The sequence below is a fragment of the Lithobates pipiens genome, unplaced genomic scaffold (genome assembly GCF_037356315.1).
Source record: "Lithobates pipiens isolate NorthernLeopardFrog02 unplaced genomic scaffold, aLitPip1_a1.2 Scaffold_16, whole genome shotgun sequence".
Classification (NCBI taxonomy): domain Eukaryota; kingdom Metazoa; phylum Chordata; class Amphibia; order Anura; family Ranidae; genus Lithobates; species Lithobates pipiens.
In genome coordinates, this window is record NW_027507748.1 from 635,113,817 (window position 1) to 635,139,753 (window position 25,937).

The 25,937-nt window shown below is 45.4% G+C and overlaps 1 protein-coding gene across 2 annotated transcripts in view; it reads left to right on the forward strand.

Moving 5' to 3' along the window:
• Positions 1–5,863: 5,863 nt before the first annotated feature.
• ATP7B (ATPase copper transporting beta) overlaps positions 5,864–25,937 on the forward strand; it is a 100,275-nt gene continuing 80,201 nt past the window's right edge. Inside the window, exon 1 of one of the 2 annotated variants that reach the window (XM_077484224.1) lies at positions 5,864–6,023. Coding sequence is in view for 1 of the 2 variants with exons in the window: in XM_077484223.1 (XP_077340349.1) it covers positions 6,195–6,314 (120 nt within the window). In the remaining variant the exon portion in view is untranslated. Of the gene's footprint in view, positions 6,315–25,937 lie in introns of both variants that reach the window. The other variant, XM_077484223.1, reaches the window with a different exon arrangement.

Genomic DNA, 25,937 nt, shown 5'->3' on the forward strand with positions numbered 1-25,937 from the left:
AGCGGTGCACGTTGCTGGCCTCCTGTGTCAGATAAGTATATGCGATGCATAGTAGTCCATTATGCTTTACCTTTGCAGGGAACCTTTGCATTCCTTTGCAGGGAATCAAAGAGGAAGTAAACCCATCAGGGTTTACTTCCTCTTTAACATGGTTTCCTATAGATGTAGTTCACATCTGTGCATTTTATTGGAAGGGCCAGGGACTTTTTTTTTTATGATTTTTGGTTTCCATAGACTTCAATAGATGAAAAGAATGTATTGAAATATGCAAACTGCAATTTGCATAGGTGTGAATTAGGCCATAAGGCCCCTTCCACGTGAGGCGGATCCACTCAGCGGAGTCCGCCAGCTCAGCGGGAGATCGCTTAGTTTATCTCCGCTGGATGAACAGGTCTGTCTCTGCTCACTGAGCGGGGAAGGGACCTGTCGGAGCGACCTTTGATTCCTATGGAGAGATCGGATGAAAACGCACAGCATGTCCGTTTTCATCAGATTTCATCCAGATCCGGATGGCAGACGGTGTCAGCAGACCCATCTCCGCTGACATCCGTCTCCCCATAGGAGTCAATGGGATGGCCCGCTCGATCCGACTGAAAAACGGACAAGTTGGATCCGAGTGGGCTTGTCGTGTGAAAGGGGCCTAAAGGGTATCTCCACTTAAGTTACCCAATTTACTTTGGGTGGAATCTGTTGTGGTAATTTATACAACCATCTCATACACCTTTCTACCATTCTGAAGTCTTAGCCCTTGAATGTGTCGCTGCCTTTTATACACTGTGCCATGTGGTGTACTAAATTAGGATCAAGTGTAATTTCTGTTCTTGTCAGTGTCCAGTGCAGGTGCTCACAGTCATTCTGGCCTTATGCCTGAAAAGGTGGTTTTGTATAGTGCTCCTGCTGATATGATGGGTGTCCCTGAGGGACCGTCCCGATGGGCAATGGAAACTGAATATAGCATGCATCATGTAAGGTTTGGGTAAGGAGTACTTCCCTGGCATGGAGGGTTCAGAGGAGCCGAGTGCCTCCTGATTTTAAGCAGTGCTTCCTTGTCTGGCCCTATAGGGGCTGGGAAGACAGAGAATCCACGGTGTCAAGCGCCACCCCCTGGGAGTGCCATTAGTGTCCTTTGGGGGGGTTTGGGACCACACTGTGAGAATAAAGCAGTAGACCAGGGGTAGGCAACCTTAGAGACGGAAATCTACTTGAACAACAATGATGACGTCAAAGATTACCGGGCCCAGTGTCCTGTTAGGGCCGGTTCACACCAGAACATGATGCCAGAAAGGCATGTTCCATGTGTGTTTCCTGCATAGTGTTCAATCGCACTGCCTTTGTGATCTACAGTGGGTGATGATACATTGTTAACCCCAAAATAGAGCCCAAACGCTTAGCTAAAAGAGCTAAAAAGCGTATAGGTGTGAATCTAGTGTAAGGCCCCATTCAGAATGAAGGGATCAGGAGTGTGCTACGCTCAGAATGCAGGGATGAGGAGTGTGTTATGCTCAGAATGCAGGGATCAGGAGCGCGTTACGCTCAGAATGCAGGGATCAGGAGCGCGTTACGCTCAGAATGCAGGGATCAGGAGCGCGTTACGCTCAGAATGCAGGGATCAGGAGTGCGTTACGCTCAGAATGCAGGGATCAGGAGCGCGTTACGCTCAGAATGCATGGATCAGGAGCGCGTTACGCTCAGAATGCAGGGATCAGGAGCGCGTTACGCTCAGAATGCAGGGATCAGGAGCGCGTTACGCTCAGAATGCAGGGATCAGGAGTATGTTACGCTCAGAATGCAGGGATCAGGAGTGTGTTGCGCCCGATTGATCTTCTGGTAAGCGTATTTAACCGCTTGCCAACCAGTCACCGTCATTATACTGTGGCAGGTTGGCATGGCTGCACAATGTACGTCGACCGCTTTAAGAAGGATAGGGGGTGCACCCGCGACGCCAGAGCCGATGCGCATGGCCGGCGGCCGCTATGTCCACCAGCCACCCGCGATCGATCATCAGAGAGCCAGAGCAGGGATCTGTCAATGTAAACAAACAGATCTCCGTTCTGACAGGGGAGTAGAGAAAGATCTGCTGTTCCTAGTGATCAGAAACAGAGATCTCTCTCCTCACCTAGTCAGTTCATTGCCCCCACAGTTAGAAACACCTCCCCCTACTGTTAAGCCCTTCCCTGCCAGTGACATTTATACAGTAATCAATGGCTATTTTTAGCTCTGCTCACTGTATAAATGTCACTGGTCTCAAAAAAGTGTCAAACGTGTCCGATCTGTCCGCCGCAATGTCGCCGTCCTGCTAAAAATCGCAGATCACTGCCATTACTAGTAAAAAAAAATAATAAATATTAAAAATGGCATAAATCTATCCCATATTTTGTAGACGCTGTAACTTTTGCGCAAGCCAGTCAATAAATGCTTATCGCAATATTGTTCTTTTTTTACCAAAAATATGTAGAAGACTACATATATTGGCCTAAACTGATGAATTTTTTTTTTTTGGGATAAATTTAATATAGCAAAAAGTAAATATTGTTTTATTTTCAAAATTGTCGCTCTTTTTTTGTTTTTTTGTTGCGCTATAAACAAACAAACGGGGAGGTGATTAAATACCACCAAAAGAAAGCTCTATTTGTGGGGAAAAAAAAAGACATACATTTTGTTTGGGTACAATGTCGCATGACTGCGCAATTTTCAGTGCTGTATCGCAAAAAGTGGCCTGGTCAGGAAGGGGGCAAATCCTTCCGGTTCTTCTCCCCTGGGTGGTGGATGCACACACGGCGGTGACTCCTTTAGCCCTACACTCCTGGATTCCTTCCCATCAATATATACTAACAAATTTATGTTTTAATCACCAATGGGACTATACTCCAATGTTGATTTACAATTTGCACAGTGCACTTTATTAAAGACACTATAAATCAGACGATGGTGTAAGGGCCGGTTCACACAGGGGGCGACACGAGGCGACACGACTTGCAGTGCCGCGACCTGACAAGTCGCCCCCGTTCTGTACAATGGAACCGTTCTAAGAGGAGCGACTCGAGTCGCTCCGACTCAGAAAAAAGGTTCCTGTACTACTTTTGGGCGACCTCGGGGCGACTTGCATTGACTTCTATACAGAAGTCATTTGCAAGTCGCCGCTGAGGTCGTGGCAGGTCGCGGCGAGGCAAGTCGTGTCGCCTCGCATCGCCCCCTGTGTGAACGGGCCCTTAGAGTTTTTTGTTTATGCTAATCACAATTTATTTTGTATATCACAGTATGTTGATATGTCAATACTCAACATTTGATTCCTAGCGCTGCACCGTTTTCACTCTATACTTTTTGGTGTACCTGTAGATAGTTTAAAATATCCAGTATAGAACCAAAACTTTTCCACCAGTTTAAGTTAGACTGTCCTGGTAAAGTTGTATAATGCTGGCAAATAGGAGCTAGGGCAAACTCTTAAAGAGGGATTCCGCCAAAAAAAAAAATATTAAAAGCCAGCAGCTATAAATACTACAGCTGCTGACTTTTAATAAATGGACACTCACCTGTCCCGGGTTCCAGCGATGCCGGCAGCCGAGGCCGATCGATCGCTCGGCCTTCGGCTGCTGTCGCCACCATTCTAGGTGAGGGAATCAGGAAGTGAAGCGAATCGGCTTCACTTCCCGGTTCCCTACTGCGCATGCGCGAGCCGCGCCGCGCAATAGGAAATCTCCGCGCTGTCACTGGGACCCGTGTGTGTCCCAGCAGACAGCGCGGCAGGGCAGGAAATGGCGTAGACTCCCACGGGAGTCTATGCCCGGAAGTGGGTGAAAATACCTGTCTTTGACAGGTATCTCCACCCCCCTCCCCCCTGAAAGGTGTCAATTGTGACACCGGAGGGGGGAGGGATCCGATCAGCGGAGGTTCCACTTTAGGGTGGAATCCCGCTTTAATGTAGCATAAAGAATCATTCTATTTTATATTGTGATCTAAAAACTTCCTCATCTGTCCCACACTAACACCATGTTTAGAGTGTTACTAAACCCAGGACCCTGTATTCACTATATCGGATCTCCCACAGTACACAGAACATGGAAATACAATAGTTTAAAAAATATAAACTGCTAAATACCTTTTCTCATCAGCAGTTAGAGTAGTTTTAACACTTCTATCAGCATCTAGCCAAGCACTGGTTAAAGCTTGTAGGAGGGGGTTTTCATTCTCCTCTGATTGTCCTATTAGGCTACATGACTCATGACCCTCAGTTTGGACAGTGCTGATTGGCCCTGTGCTGATCGCATGCACTTTCCCAAGAAAAAAAAGCAATACACACCAAACTGAGCATGTGCAGCTTGTCCCCTAGCCACTGTCCTATCATGAGATGGTTTGAGGACAGTGAAAGAAGGGGAGGATCAGAGAAGACAGAATCAAACTGCTTTTTTACACAATGCAGAGGATTAACCCCTTAGATTCCACAGTGAGTATAACAAGCATGCTGTACTGCATAAATAATGTGCCATAGATAGAGGTGATATAAAACAAAGAACATTAAGATAATTGAGTACACATTCACTAAAAGGGAAATGAAATATCACAACATTATGGAGTATGAGATAGTGAGGAGCAAATAAAGCATCTAGGCACAGGCTGACATTACAAGTGACATCCAGGTGGCCATCTTTGGCTCAGCAGAATCTTTATAAGTTCCTACCACCAGGTTTTGGGTGCGCATTTTTGTGAAGCGACTAGAGTAGGGAAAGAGTACCTGTCAGAGTGCCTGTCTGGGAAAGTGGCGGCAGGGAAAGGTTCTAGATGAGTAGACAATTGGAGAGATTCACAATTCTGTACTGTAGCCTCACTTTTGGTACTGGACCGGCCAGTCCATATTCCCCCCTCTGAAGGCTGATGCTGTTGATGCATTATAACCCGCAGCCTCTCTGCCAAGAGCTGAACTGTAAGTATTACCCTAAGACGACTTTCACACTGAGGCGGTTTTCAGGCGTTTTAGTGCTAAAAATAGTGCCTGTGAAGCACTTGAAAACTGTCTTCCCAGTGTGAAATCCCGAGTGCTTTCACACTGGGGCGGTGCGCTTGCAGGATGGGAATAAAAGTCCTGCTAGCAGCATCTTTGGGGCGGTGTAGGAGCACTGTATACAGCACTCCTACACCTCCCCTGTCCATTGGAATTAATGGGGAGTGCTTCCGAAGCACCTGAAAATCGGTTTGGTAGCGTCGTAACACAGGCGGTTTTAACCCCTTCCTCTGCCGCTGGCGGGGGTTAAAAGCACCCCGCTAGCGGGCAAAAAATGCAGTTAAACTAGCGGCTAAAACTAGCAGAGATTTACCGCTAAAGGACCTGCCACCCCAGTGTGGGGTTGTTTGTAGTTGGCATTTTCTGCAATACAAGTTCTAAATGTATCTGCAACCGGACTCTGTGTCTTTCCCGCTGTACCCACCCACACATTTCCTTAAGAAAAATGTAAAAAAAATAAAATAAAATAGTTTAGGCAGGGGGATTTGTCATAGAGCTATTGCCAAGTTACCCAAAGCCCATTTACCCATGCTGGTAAATTTGATCTGGGGATGAAGGCAGCAATAACGTTTGGTCACGGAAGGGTTAAATGTTCAGCATGGAATCCGCTTTTTGACAGGAGCCAGCAGACACTTTACAGTAGATGGGGGACACTAGTAACAATAGAGCAAAGTTAAAGGCTTCTGCTGTAAAATATTTCAGAAACATTGGCTGAAATTTGTCCAGTCGTGGTAGTAATATAATTTTTATTCTTATTAATAATAAAGTTGTCATGTGGTTAATAATACAAGGCACCATGATTGGTCAGAGCCGTGTTGTGATTTGCACACGAGGGCTGTGTAGATCTAGCCGAGTCATTATAACTATCAGTAGAGCTGCTATTTGATATGAATGGGAGGCACGGCGGAGTTGCGCTCAGCAGTCTGGCAGTGTGCAGAGCCAGCATGGGATCAAAGAGGAAGAGATTTGAATAGTCTGAATATGTGAATAGCTGAGTGCAGAGCCTTCCAACCTATAAAGGCTGGAGGTAAAGATCATTAAAGAACTTCTCTTCCAGTGATCAGACAGTGGACTAGCTTCATTTTTACACTTTGTTCTGTTATTGTAATCCTCATTGTTCTGTATTAAGATAATTCTTTGTAAAATAATATTGGATGAGGACAGCGTAGACAGGAACGTAAAGGTGGACGGGAAGCAGATGGAGGTAAAAAAACAGTTAGCGTCGGTAACTGTCCATAATCCACATGATGGGCCACCAAGCTTGGAGTCTGGGGCTCCCAGTGCAAGAGATTCTCAGGAGGATGAGGAGAGCGAGCAGGTAAGTCCATTTCCATGTTCATCTTTATTTTTATGGCATTGTAGGATATAGAGAGAGTCGTAGAATATAACTCCGCAGCCCTTCGATTTCTGGAGCTTGGACCCTCAAGCATTATCTTGCCGTTGTCCGGTTTCTCCATTGCCCAAGATGCTGTAAACCACAGCAGCCAATAACATTTGGTTTATTGTATTTGGGTCATTTTAAGAGATCGTTTTCAATTGGTTCCTACAATTACTGCATTTTGCTCATTAATCTTGGGTGCATTGGATAAGACAGACTTTAGTCCTTTGAGTCTTCCCCATTTAGTTTTCTTTAAAAAATTTAGAGTATAGATCTAGATTTCTCCTAAGCATGTTTGAATCCACGTTCTGTTGCCCGATTCACCACCTCTGCTGGAAGTCCATTCCAAGCATCATCTATTCATTCAGTAAAATAACACTTTTCTATGGTTAGTTTTTAACTTTTCTTCTATTAGTTTGAGGTCTTTACCCCATGCTCTTGATCTTAGCTTTATATTGAAAATACAGCCCCCCTGAACCTTATTCACACCCCTAATGTATTCAAAGGTTTCAATCATGTCACCATTTTCCCTTCAAGACCACTTATGGACCTCCCGCCGCAATTTTACGGCAGCTGTTTAAAGGAGGATATCTTTGTTATGGCAGCAGCTAGCTGCCATAACCCCGGTATCCCCTTCTTCAGAGGGCAGTCCGCTACAAGATAAAAGTGGTCCCTGCGGCGGATTCACCGCAAGATCACTTTTATCGGAGGAGGCAGAGGCGCCCCCACTCCTGCGACGATCTGGTGCCTTCTGCGGCTTACCGGAGCTGTCGGCAGCGGCAGCGATCGCGTCCTGCTGCTGGCTCAGTATGGAGATGACTGAGGGGAAGATGGTGCCCACCTGTCTCCATACAATTGCTGGGCGGAAGCGATGTCAAAACGTGACTTCTTATATTTAAGAGGACCTGCCGTGTTTTTTTCTATTACAAGGGATGTTTGCATTCCTTGTAATAGGAATAAAAGTGACATTTTTTTTAAACAGTGTAAAAATAAAAAGTAGAATAAATAATAATAATAAAACATTTTTTTTAAACGCTCTCCGTCCCACCGTGCTCGTGTGCAGAAGCAAACGCATACGTGAGTAGCGCCTGCATATGAAAACTGTGTTCAAACCACACATGTGAGGTATCGCCGCGATCGGTAGAGCAAGAGCAATAATTTTCTAGCAAAAAAAAAAAACTGCTTTAAACATGTAAACACCAAAATCTCAAAACGAGGCTGGTCATTAAGTTCCTGAAATCTTTCTTGATCTGTTTTAGCCCCAGACCTTTCACCATTTTCGTTGCCCATCTCTAAGCTCATTCTGTCTTATCAATCGCTCTCTGTAAGGGCTAGTTTAAACTTGCTTCAAAACAAGGCTTCGGACAGGCTTTGCTAAAGCTCTCTGAACGCCAGTCAAAGCTCTTGTCACTAAATTAAATGGTAGCTTGCAGTTCTGTTTACACCTGCTTTTGCTTGAGGCTTCAGTGGGGCTTCAATTCAATGGGGCTTCAAGGGGGCTTTGCTATAGTCTTCTATGGAGGCTTTGAAGACGCTTTGAAGCACCACTGAAGGTACATGGGGTATAATGTTTGAAGGGAAGCCGCAGCAAAGAAAAAGCAGGTGTAAACAGGACTGTAAGCTAACCATTTTATTTAGCGACAGAGGCTTTGACTCAGAGAGCTTTAAAGCGGAGGTCCACCCTAAAGTGGACCTTCCGCTCATTGGAACCCTCCCCCCCTCCGGCGCCACAATTGGCACCTTTCAGGGGGGAGGGGGGTGCAGGTACCTGTACAGTACAGGTATCTGCACCCACTTCCGGCGTAGATTCTGCAGAAGGTATCCCCCTTTCCGCAGAATCTACGCCCCTTTCCGAAGGTCCCCCGCTGCCTGCTGGGAAACACACAGATCCCAGAGACAGCGGGGACCATCCTTATTGCGCAGCGCGACTCGCGCATGCGCAGTAGGGAACCGGGAAATGAAGCCGAAAGGCTCCAATTCCTGATTCCCATACCCAAGATGGCGGCGGCAGCACCCGAGAGACGATCGAGAGACCGGCTTCGGGTGCCGACATCGCGGGCACGCTGGGCGGGTAAGTGTCATTATTTTAAAAGTCAGCATCTGCAGTATTTGGAGCTGCTGGCTTTAAAAAAAACAAAAAACAAAAAAAATAAAAAACGACGGACTCCCGGCAGACTCCCGCTTTAACAAAGCCTGTCCAAAGCCTTGTTAAAGCTTTGTTGAAGCCGAAGCAAGTGTAAATGAGCCCTAAGGCCCTTTTCACACTGGGGCGGTGTGGGCGTCGGTGGTAAAGCGCTGCTATTTTTAGCGGCGATTTACCGTCATTTTAGTGGCGGTATTTGGCCACTTGCGGGGAGGTTTTAACCTCCACTAGTAACTGAAAAAGGGTTAAAACCGTCCCAAAAGCGCCACTGCAGTGGCGCTTTCCCGGCGGTATAGCCCCTCTGCCCCATTGATTTCAATGGGTAGGAGCCGTTCACCACTCTAAAGATGCGGCTAGCAGGATTTTTTTTACCGTCCTGCTAGCGCACCGCTCCAGTGTGAAAGCCCTCCCCCCTTGCTGCGAGCCGCGTCCAGCTGCAGTGTGAACCCAGCCTTGTGAAGTATCAAAGTAATGATAGACTGACAGGTGAGAGGTCAGAAAATCTAACGTTGACATTCTGGACCTCAGAATCAAAAGTTTTAACATACAGGGAAAAAAAAAAAATGTATTGCAGTTCTTAAATGTGACTGCATTTGTTTTCTTTTTACCTTTTTATTTTCACCTGGTTATAATGCTAGCAACATACTTCCTGTTCTAGGGTAACAATGCTCACTCACTGTTTTGTATATATGGAGGAAAAATGTCGCTACAGGACAGGAAGTGTGCCAGGGCTACAGAACCACCCCCCCCCCCCCCATCTTTGTAATATGGGGGAGATTGTCTGTAGTTTTAACACACATCCCGATAGCATTGTTTGAGATAACATTGTATAATGCACAGGAACGGACTGATCTAGAATCAGCGTCAACATTTTTACACCTATCAAACAGATTTAACAAGACACTTTCTATAGTATATTTACCAGACAAAATGGGAGCAAATATGAAAAGTTCATTTGATGGCGGTTTACATTCACTTCAAAGTGGAACTATACTTACCTCTACTCCAGCGAGGCCTTGTCCCTGATCACCCTCTGTGGCCGATTACATCTTTGGCTGGTCTTCCAGTTTCTGATTTTTGATGGGATGACATCACTACCACACATGCATTAGTTCCTCTCGGCAACTGACGAAATTGAGCGTACGCAGCTCAGTGTACATTGTGAACAAGCAGATAAGAATACTTTATTGCAGCAGAGACATAGTATGTCTCTTGCACATCAAAACATCCTTCCTTCACACTTCACCTGGGTGATAGAAGAGGGACCATCCTACTATTCTCATACTAGTAATACTTGTATATCGTTTGTCTGTCTCAGGGATACCTTATCATCTTACTGCTTGAAGATGGTTCTACTTATCCTGGCATAAATATGTCTAAAACTTGGTTACTGTATTTGTACTCCATCTCTGTTTGGCTGTTTTTGATGGTATGTCCCATCTAATGGCTGTACTTCAGCATTGTAATATTGAAATTGTTACTGACTGTAATTTACTGACTGTAATTTACTGACTGTATGCAAGTAGAAAAGAAAACCCTGTTCACAAATATTTAATAAATAGGTTCTAAAGGCAAAAAGCTTATTTTTTTTTTTTTACCTTAAATTGGTTGTTACCACAGAAATGATATTCACTGCCAGTCCCTGTATTATAATGAAGCATAACACACAGGGTAAATGAGAGGAGAGAACAGAATTGGGACTTTAAATGAAGCACACATCAGTAAGAGGATAAGCCAAGTGACTATAATAAATATTTATTTTGTATAGTCCATGATATGTCATACAAACATTTTGGGCATCAACCTCTAAAATGCTCTGGGCATACAGCCTCCATACAATAAATCATGGACTAATATTTCATAATAGTTTACAATCCAAAAAACATTCACATAAAACACAAAGAACAGTATGCATGTATATACGTTTCTTGCTGTGGTTGAACCCAAAATGGCCAAGATAACCGTGGTAACTAAATAATAAATTAAAAAATGGATTAAAAATGCCTAAATAATAAAATTGTGAATCAGAGAGGATCATATGAATCTTGATTTTCCATGATTGAGATAGAAGATAATGGCTAAAGGCTCTATGCGTTTCATGGTATTCCAACCGCTCATCAGGAGCATACATCATGGGATAATTCTACAAATTGTATAAAAAGAATATTTTTTTTAAATTAAGTAAAAATTGACAAAATAATTTGATTGTTATAATTGATTTTAAGGCTAGGCGTCCAACTCCTGTCTGTATCAGCGGGCCAGTAAAACAGCATCAGGGTTCGCAGAAAGAGCCGCAGTGCATAGCCACCAAGCACCGGGGCAGCCTGCGGGAAAGGTAGCCACCAACATAGGCACTCCCAGGGTGGGTAGATGCAAGGCCTGTGAAATAAATGGAAATATCTATGTGAGGGATCTATGTGAAACAGACCACATATGGATCTGTGTATGTGTTGTGTATAAAATATATGTATTGGAAATGTGGTGAAGTGACAAGGGGGCAAAAAGGAAAACATGATTAAACTATCAAACTAGCAAAAGACACTGACCACTAAAACAAGAAAAAAAAAGAAAAGAAAAAAAAAGGGGGGTATAAACAATGAAGAAACGTAAAGTGATTAGGTGAGTGAACTTAGTGTCAAAATTGTTTGTGATTGTGCAGGGAGGGAGAGGGAGATGTGTATAGCCCAACCTGTGAAGTGCCCACAATGGAGAACCATCCTGGTTCCAAACACGGGCGTCACGCAGGCGAACACATTACCGGAGAGTAGGACAGCTTTCACCTGGGCGGCTCAGCCATCTGGCAATTAGCGCCGGTCCATCTCCCCAGTGTGTTCGCAGAAGAGTGGCCATCCGACGGCACCAGTGCGCCACGAGGACACCTAGTGCCCGGCACATATAGCATGACGTCCGTGAACAGAGACCAAGTATCCGCCCCCTCCACATGACCAACAGGCGGGGAGAAGGGAGGAAACCCACATAGCATACCTCCGCACATGGAGGCCGGCAATGGCGGACAGATTAGCGAGACCAGAATCGCCGTCAAGGGCCCGCGGATGCAGTCCGAGCGGGACGCATTAACCTAGATACAATTGAATAAGTAATAACTATAGGACCATTTATAACAACAGCCTATACATGCTAACAAAAATAATACTACTGATGTGTGCTTCCATCCCAGGTGTTTGATAATCATTGAAGGAAAAAAGAAAAAGGATATTCGGAACTTTGAATGAGGCTAGCACTAAAGGAATGCCTGCCTCCATCCCTATCACAGGGTAAATGTTTTTCTAAAACAAAGCTTGTAAATACTGTTTTCCAGTGATCTTCAGGCCGGTCACGTGACTCCCGACCGGTCTCCTACTCCGATCCAGGGCTACTGCCGGAGGGGCCGAGATCTCCCACTGATGTCAGCCGGAGAGGTCAGGTAGCCCCTTAGCCCCTCCCGCAGAAGCCTTGGATCGGAGTAGGAGACTGGCCGGGAGTCGCATGACCGGCCTGAAGATAGCTGTAAAACTATATTTACAAGCTTAGTTTTAGAAAATAATTTACCCTGTGTGTTATGCCTTGTTTATAATAGAGGGGCTGGCAGTAACAATTATTGCTAATCTTTTATTTTTAAATAATAGCGGTGGGGGGATCTTAGACAGAGACACAGACATGGAGCTGACAGGCAGGGAGGGAGGGGGTGAGGAGGACAGAGGAGAGCTGCGGATGGCGGAGGTATGCAAACTGACCACTGTGGTCAGGGCTCAGCAGACATGATTCTTGTGGTCAGCTCACAGAGGAAGACACAGGAAATGGCAGGATCGGGCAGGTTTTTTACAGTTTAGAGAGGCGCAGATTAGACCACACAAGTACTGTGCTGTTAAATTTGCTATAAGGGAACAGGATCTCCCTTTTTTTTTTCTTTTTAGGGTTACCACCACTTTAATTAAATCTCTAGATTAAAACAGAGCTTCAGACCCCCCCCCCCACCCACCCGCTGCTACATTTGGCACCTTTCAGGGTGAGGTGGAAGCGGATACCTATCAAAACCAGATACCCGCTCCCACTTCCGAATAAGATTGCTGCAATAATTTTGTGGCAATTTTCGCAAATTTCTGGCTTGTCCTCCTTCCCCCCCTGCTGCCTTCTGGGAGACACACAGGTCCCAGCAGACAGCAGAACCATTCAGAAAGCACAGAGCGACTTTCGCTTGCGCAGTAGGAAACAGGCTGTGAAGCCGCAAGGATGCTGGTGGCTGCACCTGGAACCGATGGATGGATCGGCTTGGGTTGCTGACTTTGCGAGCTCCCTGGACAGGTAAGTGTCCTTGTATTAAAAGTCAGCAGTTACAGTATTTATAGCTGCTGACTTTTATTTTATTTTTTTCCTCTCAGTAAAGCCTGTGAATGCAGGAATAGAGCAGCGCTGGATCGAGAGTGGTGTCAGGTAGGTGTTTAGGGGGGGAAGGCACAAACCGTTTTTACCTTAAAGAGGAGTTTCAGCCTGGGATAAAAATAAATAAAAGTCAGCAGCTACAAATACTGTAACTGCTGACTTTTAATACAAGGACACTTACCTGTCCAGGGAGCCCGCAATGTCGTCACCCCAAGCCCATCCATCAGTCAACTCCAGGTGCAGCCACCAGCATCTTTGTGGCTTCACAGGACACTTACCTGTCCAGGGAGCCCGCAATGTCGGCACCCCAAGCCGATCTATCAATCGGCTCCAGGTGCAGCCACCAGCATCTTTGTGGCTTCACAGGACACTTAGGACACTTACGTGTCCAGGGAGCCCGAGATGTCGGCACCCCAAGCCGATCCATCTATCGGCTCCAGGTGCAGCCACCAGCATCCTTGCGGCTTCACAGCCTGTTTCCTACTGCGCAAGCGAAAGTCGCTCTGTGCTTTCTGAATGGTTCCGTTGTCTGCTGGGACCTGTGTGTCTCCCAGAAGGCAGCAGGGGGGAAGGAGGACGAGCCGGAAATTGCGTAAATCGCCACACAATGATTGCAGCAATCTTATTCGGAAGCCATTGGCTCCTGCTGCAGTCAGTCAAATCCTGTTAGGAGGGGAGGGGCCAAGCCACACTGTGTGTCTATGGACGCACACAGCCCAGCTTGGGAATGCGCCCGCATGAATTCCCCCATAGTAAGTGGCTTGCTATGGGGTCACTTGGAGAAAAGGAGGAACAGACAATGCCAACGGGGGACCCCAGAAGAGGAGGTTCAAGGTATTCTGTGCAATACCATTACATAGAGCAGGAAAGTATAACCCGTTTGTTATCTTAATTTGAAAAAAAAAAAATTAGCTTTACAATGAATTTAAATAAATTCAAATAAGCGACGCAACTAAAGTCAGATATGTAAAAATGGCGCTTGGACAAAGTGATGATAGGATATCCATAAGAGTTGATAATACAAATATGAACACATCTCACATACAGTAAATCATTTATATGCCTTATTTGCTAGTGCAGAGATTCATGTATTTAACCACCTTCAGACCGGACCATTTTGCTGGTAAATGACCAGAGGTCTTTTTACAATTTGGCACTGCGCTGCTTTAACTGGTAATTGCGCGGTCATGCAATGTTGTACCCAAACAAAATTTGCGTCCTTTTCTTCCCACAAATAGAGCTTTCTTTTGATGGTATTTGATTGCCTCTGCGATTTTTATTTTTTGCGATATAAACGTAAAAAGACCGCAAATTTTGAAAAAATATGATATTTTCTACTTTTTGTTATTAGAAAAATCCAATAAACTCAATTTTAGTCATACATTTAGGCCAAAATGTATTCAGCCACATGTCTTTGGTAAAAAAAAAGTCAATAATTGTATATTTATTGGTTTGCGCAAAAGTTGTCACATCTACAAACTAAGGTACGTTTTCTGGAATTTACGCAGCTTTTAGTTTACGACTGCCTATCCCATTTCTTGAGGTGCTAAAATGGCAGGGCAGTACAAAACCCCCCCAAATGACCCCATTTTGGAAAGTAGACACCCTAAGGAAATTGATAAGTGGCATGTTGAGCCCATTGAATATTTTATTTTTTTGCCTCAAGCGATTGAATAATGACAACATTTTTTATTTTTTTTTTTTTTTTTTTTTTTACACAAAGTTGTCACTAAATGATATATTGCTCACACATGCTATGGGCATATGTGAAATGACACCCCAAAATAAATTCTGCTGCTTCTCCTGAGTACGGGGATACCACATATGTGGGACTTTTTGGGAGCCTAGCCGCGTACGGGGCCCCGAAAACCAAGCACCGCCTTCAGGCTTTCTAAGGGCGTTACAGTTTTGAAGGCCATAAAATGCCAAGATGGCACAAACCCCCCCCAAATGACCCCATTTTGGAAAGTAGACACCCCTAAATTTAGGGGTACACTAGTGAGACTAGGTAATAAATGGCGGGTGCCCTGAAACTATAAAAAAAATAACTAACCAACCAGCGTCACCTGTAACAGTTATATGGTGATCACTGGTGAAAGGGTTAACTAGGGGGCAATCAGGGGGCTTTATGCGGTAGTATATGGGGGTCCCTGGCGCTATAAAAAGCTGCGGCGAACCTAAATACCTACCTGCCTAACTAGCGTCACCTGTGACACTAATACAGTGATCAGAAAAACGATCGCTTATTAGGCTGGGTTCACACTGGAGCGATGCGGGAACGCCACGAATCCGCGGCGGGTTCCCGCATCACATGCCTCCCGGCGGCAGTTCACACTGCCCTATGCGAACTGCTGGGAGTGTCAGTGAAATGTTAATGACACCCCCAGATCAGTTCGCATATCGCAGTGCGATCTGCAAACTCGGATCGCATGGTGTGAACACCCATGCGATCCGATTCTGCTGCGGACCAAAAAAGGGTCCCGTGCGAGTTTGCGGCGGGTGCGGCGGGTGCGACACGAATTCAGCCATACTATCTGTATGGCTGAACTCGAATCGCACAGAGATCGGATGTGATTTGCACTGCAGTGCGGTGCGAATCACATCCGTTCTCATAAACCGCTGCAATGTGAACCCAGCCTTAGTGACACTGGCGACGGGGGGTGATCACGGGGTTAAACCTTTATTGGGGGGGTTAGGGGGTACCTTAGAACTAAAGGGGGCTAACCCTAACTGCCCTAACAGTTATTACAGTCACAAATGACACCCGCCGGGTGATCAGGGGGTTAAACCTTTATTAGGTAATAAATGGCGGGTGCCCTGAAACTATAAAAAAATAACTAACCAACCAGCGTCACCTGTAACAGTTATATGGTGATCACTGGTGAAAGGGTTAACTAGGGGGCAATCAGGGGGCTTTATGCGGTAGTATATGGGGGTCCCTGGCGCTATAAAAAGCTGCGGCGAACCTAAATACCTACCTGCCTAACTAGCGTCACCTGTGACACTAATACAGCGATCAGAAAAACTATCGCTTATTAGGCTGGGTTCACACTGGAGCGATGCGGGAACGCCATGAATCCGCGGCGGGTTCCCGCATCGCATGCCTCCCGGCGGCAGTTCACACTGCCCTATGCGAACTGCTGGGAGTGTCAGTGAAATGTTAATGACACCCCCAGATCAGTTCGCATATCGCAGTGCGATCTGCAAACTCGGATCGCATGGTGTGAACACCCATGCGATCCGATTCTGCTGCGGGCCAAAAAAAGGGTCCCGTGCGAATTTGCGTCGGGTGCGGCGGGTGCGATGCGAATTCAGCCATACTATCTGTATGGCTGAACTCGAATCGCACAGAGATCGGATGTGATTTGCACTGCAGTGCGGTGCGAATCACATTCGTTCTCATAAACCGCTGCAATGTGAACCCAGCCTTAGTGACACTGGCGACGGGGGGTGATCACGGGGTTAAACCTTTATTGGGGGGGTTAGGGGGGCACATTAGAACTAAAGGGGGCTAACCCTAACTGCCCTAACAGTTATTACAGCAAAAATGACACCAATGCAAAAAAAAAAAAAAAAGCAAATTGGTGTCACTGTGACTGGGGGGGCAGGGGTAATTGGGGGGTGATCGGGGGGAAAGGGGGGGGTGTGAGTGTGCCTGGCATGTTCTACTGTATGTGGGGTGTGTTGGTGCAACTCACCGATCCTCTCTCCTTGGTGCCGGAACGAAAAATACCGACACGGAGGAGAGAATACATCACTTCCTCTCCTGTGTTTACATTACAGGAGAGGAAGTGATGTCACGGGACATTTTCATTCGTCGGGAGCGATCGCGAGGGGGTGGCCATGAATGAATGGCCGTCCCCTCGTCCGGGATCGCTCCCGAACGAATACCGACCGCCGCAGGCACCGGGCGGGGGCCCGATCGGGCCCCCGACCGGCGGGCAGGCAAGGGCGTACATGTAAGCCCTTATGCCTGCCCGTGCCATTCTGTCGACGTACATCGTCGTGCGGCGGTCGGCAAGTGGTTAATCTGCACTCATTGTGGAAATGTGACACAACATGATATTATTTTTATATACATTCGTGAAAGTGCGTTAATGCATTATTACGTGTGATTACATGTATTTTTAACAGTAGTAAGAAGAGCTGGCAACACTGTAATCCTTGAAGTGTCATTTATTGGTACATCAGAGTGACAATAAAACAATAAAACTGACGCGTTTCGGCAATAGCCTTAGTCGTAGCTGGTTTAAAACAGATATGGCAATAATATATATATATATATATATATATATATATATATATATATATATATATATATATATATATATATATATATATATACATACATACATATATACATATACACACACACTCACATACACATATGCAAACTCCATTGGCCCATCAGGTTAGTGTCACAAAAAATTAGCATATTTAATTGATTCCACCAATTATTCAAGTGGTTAGTGACTACACCTGTTTGTAGCCAACATGAGAAGGGGGAATGAAAAAAAAAAGGCAATATAAAAAGTTAATTTGTTGAGCCAAGAAGAAGTGTGTAGAAAAAATGCTACATAAAATATTAAGACCTTATTGCTTCAAGGAAAAAAATATTCCTTAGAAGATGAAAATGCAGACTTATGTTCAAGTAAAAAAAAATTTTTTCTCTTTTTCCCAGTGATAACACCACAAAGTAAAGTCAAGATAGAGGAAAAAAAAAGGGGGGGGGGGATTCAATTTATGGCAGGATCAATAAATAAGGATTCCATTTGTGGCAGGATCAAAAAGAGAGGGATTACATTTATGGCAGGGTCAAAAAGAGAAATTAAGTTTATGGCAGGATCAAAAAAAGAAAGATTAAATTTATGACAGGATCAAAAAAAGGAATTACGTTTATGGCAGGATCAAAAAGAGCGGGGTTCAATTTATGGCAGGATCAATAAAAAAGGATTCAATTTATGGCAGGATCAAAAAGAGAGGGATTCAATTTATGGCACGGTCAAAAAGAGAAATTAAGTTTATGGCAGGATCAAAAAAAGAAAGATTAAATTTATGACAGGATCAAAAAAAGGAATTACATTTATGGCAGGATCAAAAAGAGCGGGGTTCAATTTATGGCAGGATCAAAAAAGAAAAATTCAAAATTGTGGCAGAAGCAGAGCAGATGCAATTTATGGCTGGATCAAAAATAGAGGGATTCAGTTTATGGCAGGATCAAAAAAGAAAAGAAAAGAAAAGAAAAATTCTAATTATGGCAGGATCAGAGAAGAGGGATGCAATTTGTGGCAGGATCAGAGAAGAGGCATGCCATTTGTGGCAGGGTCAAAAAAAGGAATTACGTTTATGGCAGGATCAAAAACAAAAGGAATTAAATTTATGGCAAAATCAAAAAGAGGAATTAAGTTTATGGCAGGAGCAAAAGGAGAGGGATTCAATTCATGGCAGGATCAAAAAAGAAAAATTCTATTTATGGCAGGATCAGATGTATTTTTACATACATAGCAATTAACCAGTTGTCCTAATTCTTGTATGAAAACTTTGTTTCATTGTTTTTGCTCTATTTATTGTAATTACCCTGGGAAATTAGAAATTTGTATCAATCCAAACAGGTTGTTTGTTATCTATCTCATTTATTTGTGATACTAAAGATTCTTAATGATTTCCTGTTCCATCATGCAGTATTAGCAATAGTATCCTCTGTGGAACTAATTAACCGTTCTCTAAAAGTAATTGAGGTGTATCACTTCCGAAGCCCTAAGTCCTTACTCATAATTATTTTTCCTTGGAAAATTATCATGCGTAGGACGCTGTAGCTGTACCTGTTTGTTATATCACCTAATGTCAGCCAGACAGGAAGTAAATAAGACTGTTAATATGCTAATATACCAGGAAATGAGGGAAAATATCCCAATGGGGACATCAGACCTAAAGGTATTGTTTCTCCTTACTTTGAAAAGACTTCCTCACACTTCCTGCCATGTCACTGTGATAGGAAGCGATGGAAAATTTCCCAGTGAGGACACTACACCACATTTCCACATCTTCCAAATTACTCTATTCAGGCTATTGAACCAGGTTTTAGAGGGATTTCTGGACTTTTAAAACAATAGGAAAATGACAACTGGGGTCAAAACAATGTGGGGGTCACATCAATACTTGGGGCCTCATCTTAAAAGGTTTAAGTGGTTCTGCTTCAGTAATCCAAGCACTGAAAGTGTGATCTCTAATCCAGCTGTGGTGACTGGTGAGAAAACTTTTTTTTTTTCATTTTGAATAACGTATGGCGGGGTTATAACCCATGCCAGATCCCCCCCTCCCCATCCGTGTCACATTGTGAAGATTTCCATTCACTTCCTGTCCCATAGCCAAACAGGAAGTGAGAGGAAATCCCTCCAAATTAAGGGAATTGCTTGAGAACATATAGAAAAAAAAATGGCACAGCCCTTGAGGTGTGGTAGAAATTGAGTAACGACCAAACTCAGTCTATAAAAATATAGCAAATTGTATTGTACACAAAAATTATTCCAATTTTAACCGCTTGCTGACCTCCTCACACCGATATACGTCGGCAGAAAGGCTCGTACAGGCAGAATAACATACCTGTACGTGGCCCTTTAAGAGGCAGCCAGCAGGCGCACACGTGCCCACAGCATGCTCCGTGAGTGGGGTCACGGGTCCCGCGGATTCGATCGCAGCAGGGATACCCGCGATCTCCTCATGGGGAGGAAGAATGGGGAGATGCTAATGTAAACGAGCATCTCCCCGTTCTGCCTAGTGACAGTGTCACTGATCTCTGCTCCCTGTCATCGGAGCAGAGATCAGTGACGTGTCACACACAGCCACGCCCCCCTACAGTTAGAAACACGCCTCAAGACACACTTAACCCCTACACTGCCACCTAGCGGTTAACCCCTTCACTGCCAGTGTCATTTACACAGAAATCAGTGTATTTTTATAGCACTGATTGCTGTATAAATGACACTGGTCCCTAAAATGTGTCATAAATGTCCGATGTGTCCACCGTAATGTCGCAGTCACATTAAATATTGCTGATCGCCGCCATTTAAAAAAATGCCATAAAACTTCCCCCTATTTTGTAAACGCTATAACTTTTGTGCAAACCAATCAATAATCGCTTATTGCAAATTTTTTTTAACCAAACATATGTAGAAGAATACCTATCGGCCTAAACTGAGGGAAAAAAATCGTTTTATTTATATATTTTAGGGGGATATTTATTGTAGCAAAATGTAAAAAATAATGTGTTTTTTTTCAAAATTGTCACTCTTTTTTTGTTTATAGCACAAAAAATTAAAACTGCAGGGGTGATCAAATACCACCAAAAGAAATCTCTATTTGTGGGAAAAAAAGGACGTCAATTTTGTTTGGGAGCCACAGCGCACGACTGCGCAATTGTCAGTTAAAGCGACGCAGTGCCGAATCGCAAAAAGGGCTCTGGTCAGGAAGGGGGTAAGATCTTCCGGGTCTGAAGCGGTTATATATACACACAAAACAAGAACCACCCACCATCGCCAATAAAAAAAAAAAAAAACTTTGTCTGAAAACCAAAAATAAGTGCGTCTGACGCGACACACACAAACACACTACTCATGCATCCCTCATTAGCTAAACACAAAGGAATAGACTGCAGGGGAGTGGTGTGTGCACCAGCATCACATGGAACACCTCCGCAGGATAGTGCAGCGGGTACATAACAAATGTGAGAAAAAATCTCAGGTGAAACCAAAATAAGTCTGTATCCGCTGCAGGATCAATGCAAGGGGTCCCCAGGTAGAAATGAATGCTCAAAAAACATATAGGAGCAAAACATAAATGATGAAATCCACAAGGCAAAAGGGAATTGCTGAATAAATTGTTCTCGAAATGTACTGACGTCTCACCATGAATGAATGGATCAAACTAATGCTCAGTTAGTAGTAGATGGCAAAGTAGCCGTGTCATAAAAAAAAATTGTGATCGTAGTGTCAATTACTAAATTTCATTGCGGGCCGCATCAGCATTATGGTTGCCCTAGAAAGGGCCGGCTGGTTGTATTTGCTTAGACTAGATGTCCAGAGCACCCCATCTCATAGTTAGTCAGGTTGAAAAAAGTCACAAGTCCATCTAGTTCAACCATTAAAAAAAAAAAATCTCCTCTTACATCAGATGTCAAGAGCCCCCCCACCATCAGTTATCGAGTCCCCCACCCTTTCTTACATCACGATGCACCCCCCCCCCCATACCTCGTGCTGCTGCTGCCGAGAAGAAGCTGGAGGCAGAGCTGGGAAGCAGAAAGTGCAGGGTCTGGAGAAGGACCAGAGAAGCAGAGAAGGAGTCAGCTGAATGTTGAGACCAGGGGAGGCAAAGGTGAAGGGGGTTCTGGAGCTGCACAGAATCTGTAAGAGGAGTTCTGTCCTCCTCTCTGCTGCCAACTGCTGAAACAAGGTGGAGGCGGAGACCAAGGTGGTGCTACAGGAGAGGTGTGAGGGCAACATGAAATGGCCTTGAGGGCCGGATTCCACCCACGGGCCTTGCGTTTGATACGTAATGACATGGGTTATGATTAAGGACTTATAGACTGAAATGCGTCAATTGACTGCTTCTGCGTTTGTTCACTGTGGCTTTTCAATAAAATGAAGACATTTTAAGAGCAGCAACCGGAATGCGGATCATTTTTCCCACATTACTTTACTCAGCCAGCGACTGTGGATCGAACACCTGGGAGCTCTGCTATATACTATATGTGTGTCATATGGGTAGTAGCACTGACTTTTCTGTATATACGTTTGACACGTGGCAGAGAGCACCCCCTCCCCCACAACGGACTGAGCAATTATTTCAAGGCAAACAAACAACAATGCATGGCATAATACTTTCCTGGTGCCTATCCATGGCAGCATACCTGTGACAACCTCCGCCTTGGCTCCTCCCACAGGACCAGTGAATATTATAAAAGAAAAGGATTAGTGCACTCCCAGCATTCTCCTTTTTTTTTCCTCATAGCTCATGGTCAGTGAATGGTGGCCAAATGTCCCATACCTCCCATACCTCTGCAGCTACCAGCTGGGTTCAAGCTTCTCCCAGGTGCAGTCCCTATTCTTGGGCAGCTAAATGCACTAATAAGACAGGGAGTCCCTTCTGTGGGTCTTTTGGGACAGTAGTTGTCTCTTAACTAAGAGCTCCTATCTACATTTATATAATAGCATTTGCTGAAGCCTGCAGCAGAGAAAGTAGCTATATCTATTTTTCACTTAGCCTTAAGCCACGTACACACGACCGGACTTTCCGGCAGACTAGGTCCGATGGTCTTCCCGACGGACTTTCGGCGGAGTTCCAACGACTTTCTGAACGAATGGACTTGGCCACACATGAACGGACTAAGTCTGTTCGTTTTCAACGTGATGACATAAGACAGGACTAAAAGAGGAAGTTCAATAGCCAGTAGCCAAAAGCTTCCCTTGCGTCGTATTTGGTCCATCAGACCAGCATACAGACGAATGGTTTTCCCGATAGAAATTGAGTCCGTCGGACAAATTTGAAACATGTTCTATTTCTAGGTCCATCAGATTTTTTAAATGAAAAATGATTGAATTAGCCCACACACGATCAGATTGTCCGAAGGACTGATTCCGTCGGTCCTAGTCTGCCGGAAATTCCGGTCGTGTGTACGCGGCATTACAGTTCTCCCTCCTGTCATCTATTGATCCTGGTTACTATAGTGGGCGGCGCACACCTCGCACTGGCTTTTCTTATCCCCTCATCGTCTTCCTTCCCACTCTGCGCATGCGTGGATGTCAGGAGACAGCTCGGTAGGCTGAGTTGGGCAGGCTGCATAGGTCCTAGTGCTGCGCTTGCATGGTCTGGCCTGAGGTTGTGATGGCCATCTTGAATAGGGGCAAATTTTTAATTTTTTTGCCCTTGTTTGTCAAAATAATTTTTTAGAGGATTGTATCTTCCACAGTTGTCCCTCCCCTCTCTATTGTTTATTACTGGGGGCTTTCAGCATGGCAGCCTGTCGTCATCTGAGGAGGTTGCCTATGCAGGGACCCTGTTTTTTGCCAACGCTAAATGTCATTTTTTTTCTTTTTCTTTTTCTTTACTCAGAAATACCATTCCCTTGCTCTAGCTGAAATACCAGTCGCTAACTCCTTTATCTTTCTCTAGCTGCTTTTTCTGTCTGTTGCCTAAAATAAGCAGTATGCCACCCGAACAAGACCCTCTCCAATATTTAAGGCAGGGACTGTCATCCAGGTGAGTAAAAAAGAAAAAAAAAATTACATGCTGGTACGTTTATGTACCATGCGGGGGTCATCCTATTACCAGTCTATTTGTCTGCAAAAGCTGATTCAGAGTCTATGCAACAGAGAGTCAGAGGGTTAGCAATTAGCTCAATCTTCTCCTCCAGAGGAGTTAACTCTTCCTGGCCCATCCTCGAGAGAATCCTCTCACCACGCAGAAGTATCCCTCCTAGACATCTGTATGATGGGGGGGCCATCTCAGGATACCTCAGAAGAGTTTGGCCCTCGGACTTCAAATTTTTGCTATTTCAGCCCTATGTCCAGCCTGTAAAGCCAGGTATTGGCTAGGAGAAAGCCGACACTACACATCTGAGTAGTCAAAAGATGTACTTCCCATTTCTAAAGATGCAGGTTTCCTCCTTACGGCTCGGTTTCCACTAGTGCGACTTATAATGTGACTCGGGACTGCAAAGTCGCATGAGGAGTCGTACCCCATGATTTCCAATGAGTACCATTTATCTGTGCGATTTCAAGTCGCAGCAACTTCAGAGTAGTCCCTGCACTACTTTGGTCCCATTTTGATGTGACTTGAAGTCCATAGACTTCAAGAATACATAGACATTGTTTCAAGTCGCATCAAAATTGTGGCAAAATCTTGCGACTTTCAGGTCACAAGAGTGGAAATATAGGCTTACTCTGATGGATGACATCAGAGACATTGTTGAAGAGGAAAGGGAAAAAAAAATGTTTTTTTCCTCTCAATTGCCTAGGAAAGCATCCACAGTCGGAACAAGATTCTCCAATGCCAGGCGGTCCGCTGGAGGTAAAAGCAGCAGTGGTTTGTATACCAAAGAATTTCATTTCACCAATCAATAATTCAGTCTCAGTTGAAGATCCTTTGTTTAGACAGATGAATAGAGCCCAAATTAAAGGAGCTTACCAAATGATGGGTAAATGCCTGGAAGTCAGCGATTGCCTTATCTGTATCCAAAGCCCTGTAGACATAAACATGGAAACAGTAATTCATGAAAATATTCCTAGGGAAAATATAGTCAAGGCTTGGGATGAATTATGGCTCTCAGCAGACTTCACTGGTGAGACGGCGATGCATACAATGCGTTACTTCGCAAGATCCAGGGCTCGAGTCCTGCGGGAACGCGTGGGAACGGCGTCCCTGCACTATTTTCACAGCGGGAACGCCGTTCCCTTTGCAGGACTAGAGCCGCCTGAATGAGATGTATGCAGAGTAGCGCAGGAAGCGTTTGGCTGTAGTAAGCTCTCCCTCACTTCACACAGCGCTGTTTGCTCCCTGGCGGCCCCTCCTCTCTTCTCGTCTATGGTCTATCCCAGATGATGTCACTAGCCAATGGGGATAGACGAGAAGAGAGGAGGGGCCGCCGGGGAGCAAACAGCGCTGTGTGAAGTGAGGGAGAACTTACTACAGCCAAACGCTTCCCGTGCTACTCTGCATACTGCCTAGTAAGATTACGATGTGCCCTATAATGTGCCCCCTGGTGTGCTATGTGCCCCATGCCCTAATGTGCCCCCTGCCCTAATGTCCTATGTGCCCCATGCCCTGATGTCCTGTGTGTCCCACTGTGCCCCATTATGTGCCCTGATGTGCCCCATGCCGTAATGTGCCCCCTGCCCTGATGTCCTATGTGCCCCATGCCGTAATGTGCCCCCTGCCCTGATGTCCTATGTGCCCCCTGCCCTGATGTCCTATGTGCCCCACTGTGCCCCATAATGTGCCCTGATGTGCCCCATGCCCTGATGTGCCATGTGGCCTGATGTGCCCCGTGCCCTTATGTGCCATAATGTGCCCTGATGTGCTATGTGACCCATAATATGCCCTGATGTGCCATAATGTGCCCCCATGTGCCAACGTTTCCCCATGCCTCGATGTGCCCCATGCCCCGATGTGCCCCATGCCCTTATGTGCTATGTGCCCTGATGTGCTATGTGCCCCATAATATGCCCTGATGTGCTATGTGCCCCATAATGTGCCATAATGTTCCCTGATGTGCCCCATGCCCTGATGTGGCCTGATGTGCCCCGCACCCTTATGTGCTATGTGCCCTGATGTGCTATCTGCCCCATAATGTGCCCTGATGTGCCATAATGTGCCAACCTTTCCCCCATACCCTGATGTGCCATGTGGCCTGATGTGCCCAATGCCCTTATGTGCTATGTGCCCTGGTGTGCTATGTGCCCCATTATGTGCCCTGATGTGCCCCATGCTGTAATGTGCCCCCTGCCCTGATGTCCTATGTGCCCCATTGTGCCCCATAATGTGCCCCATGCCCTGATGTGCCATGTGGCCTGATGTGCCCCGTGCCCTTATGTGCTATGTGCCTTGATGTGCTATGTGCCCCATAATGTGCCCTGATGTGCCATAATGTGCCCTGATGTGCTATGTGACCCATAATGTGCCCCCATGTGCCAACATTTCCTGATGTGCCATGTGCCCCGATGTGCCCCATGCCCCGATGTGCCCTTATGTGCTATGTGCCCTGATGTCCTATGTGCCCCACTGTGCCCCATTATGTGCCCTGATGTGCCCCATGCCGTAATGTGCCCCCTGCCCTAATGTCCTATGTGCCCCACTGTGCCCCATAATGTGCCCCATGCCCTGATGTGCCATGTGGCCTGATGTGCCCCGTGCCCTTATGTGCTATGTGCCTTGATGTGCTATGTGCCCCATAATGTGCCCTGATGTGCTATGTGACCCATAATGTGCCCCATGTGCCAACATTTCCTGATGAGCCATGTGGCCTGATGTGCCCCATGCCCCGATGT